The 2,280-nt window shown below is 38.2% G+C and overlaps 1 protein-coding gene across 1 annotated transcript; it reads left to right on the top strand.

Moving 5' to 3' along the window:
- Positions 1–711: 711 nt before the first annotated feature.
- Positions 712–1,721, top strand: LOC5569635. The gene is made up of 2 exons (XM_001658611.2): positions 712–1,398; positions 1,443–1,721. Exons 1-2 carry the CDS (start codon positions 751–753, stop codon positions 1,620–1,622), a joined length of 828 nt encoding a protein of 275 aa, XP_001658661.1. The 5' UTR covers positions 712–750; the 3' UTR covers positions 1,623–1,721.
- The last annotated feature ends 559 nt before the right edge of the window (positions 1,722–2,280 follow it).

The raw sequence follows: 2,280 nt of genomic DNA, 5'->3' as shown, positions 1-2,280 counted from the left end.
ATATCAAATGCAGATGCTAACCGCTTATCAGCGGACAGTACAGTTGAGAGTAAAATATACGCCAATTAGAAAATGTGAGAGAAATTTCATTCAGTGAAAAGCATCCCGAGCAAAGTCCAACATCAAAATGAAAGCAAGTTGAAAACTTATATTGTTTTCAGCATCAAGTTGATATCATAATATGATATCAATTTATCAATGAAATATTCGATATTATATTTTGTTTTCGTTCTGCTATCATTTTAAGTTTTTGTTTATATTTTCTGTTTATTTAATTATAAATTTTATATATAAATAAAAATAAATAAATTATATTCGTGCTACATGTTTGAATATTATGAGAATATAAAAATACAGCATTTATCTAGTCGCAGTCATGTTTCAATATCAATCGAGAATATGTATAATTTGCTTTCAATGACAGCAAAAACTGTTTTCAATTTGCTTTCACTGACAGCAAAAAGAGTTTTCATTTTGATTTCATGGGAACATTTTTCTGCTCTCTATTTTGATATTTTAACCGTTAAAAGGACCAAAATGACAACAAACTGAGTTATCAAAATCCGCGACATCACAACATCAAAATTAGTTTTCAATATGATCTCAAGCTTTGCTCGGGATCACTTAGAGTGGATATTTTTGTTTATTATTGGTAACAGCAGTTGGGTAAACCTAAATAAATTAAAACGATCAGTATATATAGCAGACAAGTTTCACTCCAAATTTAGTGCGAAAAGCATCAATATCACCATGGGAAAATATTGCGTCTTAACGTTAATTGTGATCATATCCGCGACCACAACGCTTGCTCTGGATTGGTACGCACTAACCCAAGCAAATTACGCAGCTATCCAGAACGGACTTTCTCAGCTGAACGATGCGGCCTCGCAGATGAATCAATCCATTACCGAACAACAGAACCGCGTCCAATCTGCCATGGATGAATTAGACGATTACGTGCGACAGTCTATATACGGGTTATTGTATCAGTATCAGAGCTTGAACGTAAATCTGACTACGATACAGAACCTTATACAGGTTGTCTACAAGGTCGGCGGTTACAAGTGGTACGTGTCAATGCTTGCTGATGATTACAAAAAAACGGTCACAAACAATGTCATGATCCCGGCCCAATCGACCGTGCAGAACATCTTGAGCGCAATGACCAATTTCTACGCTAATCAGTGGCAGAGTTGTTCGCAGCAGTACGCTCCCCAATTGGTACAACCGCAGCTTTCCGTTGGCAGACTAAAACTTTGCATCACTGCAGCCATTCCTTACTTCAAAGCACTAGCAGACACCACTTTGTCTCTGTTCAGCTATGGGAAAACAGGTCTGACCACACTTCTCGGATTTTTGGATCAATGTTCACCGAGTTCATCGAGTTGCGTTCAAAAGGATTCGGTATTATCATTTTATCATTTTCTAACATTATCATGTAGTTTCTGAACGATGCACCGAATTTGATGAATAACTTGGTGATGTCCATCACGAACCTGCAATCACTACCCAACATGTTCATGCAACCGGGAGTGCCGGCTGTGAAGGAATGCACCGATCTGATCATGGCGGACATACAGCAAACCTTACAAAGTCTCGTCAACAAGACGACCAACTGTTAAGGTGAACTACCATGTAAAGACGTTCTGGTAATAAAGGTTTATAACTCGATGGGGTTTGTAAATAAAAAAAAAGTGAATAAATTTATCAGGTCAAAGACATTTTTTATCATATAATTTTTGGGTTCGTCCCATACTTTGTTGTCAAATGTATACTAATGAATGAAAAAGTAAGATAGATATGGGTAATCAGCTGTCAATGAAGCCTGCTTGATAACTTTCCACCAACTCGTTTACTATAGGTGAAAGAGGACGGAAGATGATTTGGTATAACGCTTTGTAGTCCATGTTTAGATTGGTGATCGCTCTTAAGTTTTCACAATCTGACTTGTCGCCTTTCTTGTAGATGGGGCATATTTCCTCCGTTGAGTTGATCCCTATTTCTTGCGCTCTCAGCACCATTGAGGTATTCATCGAAGTGCTGATTTCACCTTTCGATCACATCACGTTCGTCCGTCAAGATGCTCCCATCCTCATCACTGCACATCTCGACACGAATCCATTGCAGGATGCGTTGAGCTTCTGATTGAATTTCCGGCTGGAGATATCTTAAGTAGAGCGTTGGCAGGTATTTCTCTAGCTGATGAAGCTAGTAATGTAAGGAGGCATATTTGGTCGAACGTCAGAGGCGATTCCGCAGATATGTACCAGTAACAAGTGA

Source organism: Aedes aegypti, chromosome 3, assembly GCF_002204515.2.
Source record: "Aedes aegypti strain LVP_AGWG chromosome 3, AaegL5.0 Primary Assembly, whole genome shotgun sequence".
In the NCBI taxonomy this organism is placed as follows: domain Eukaryota; kingdom Metazoa; phylum Arthropoda; class Insecta; order Diptera; family Culicidae; genus Aedes; species Aedes aegypti.
This window is presented reverse-complemented; position numbering and strand designations above follow the sequence as displayed.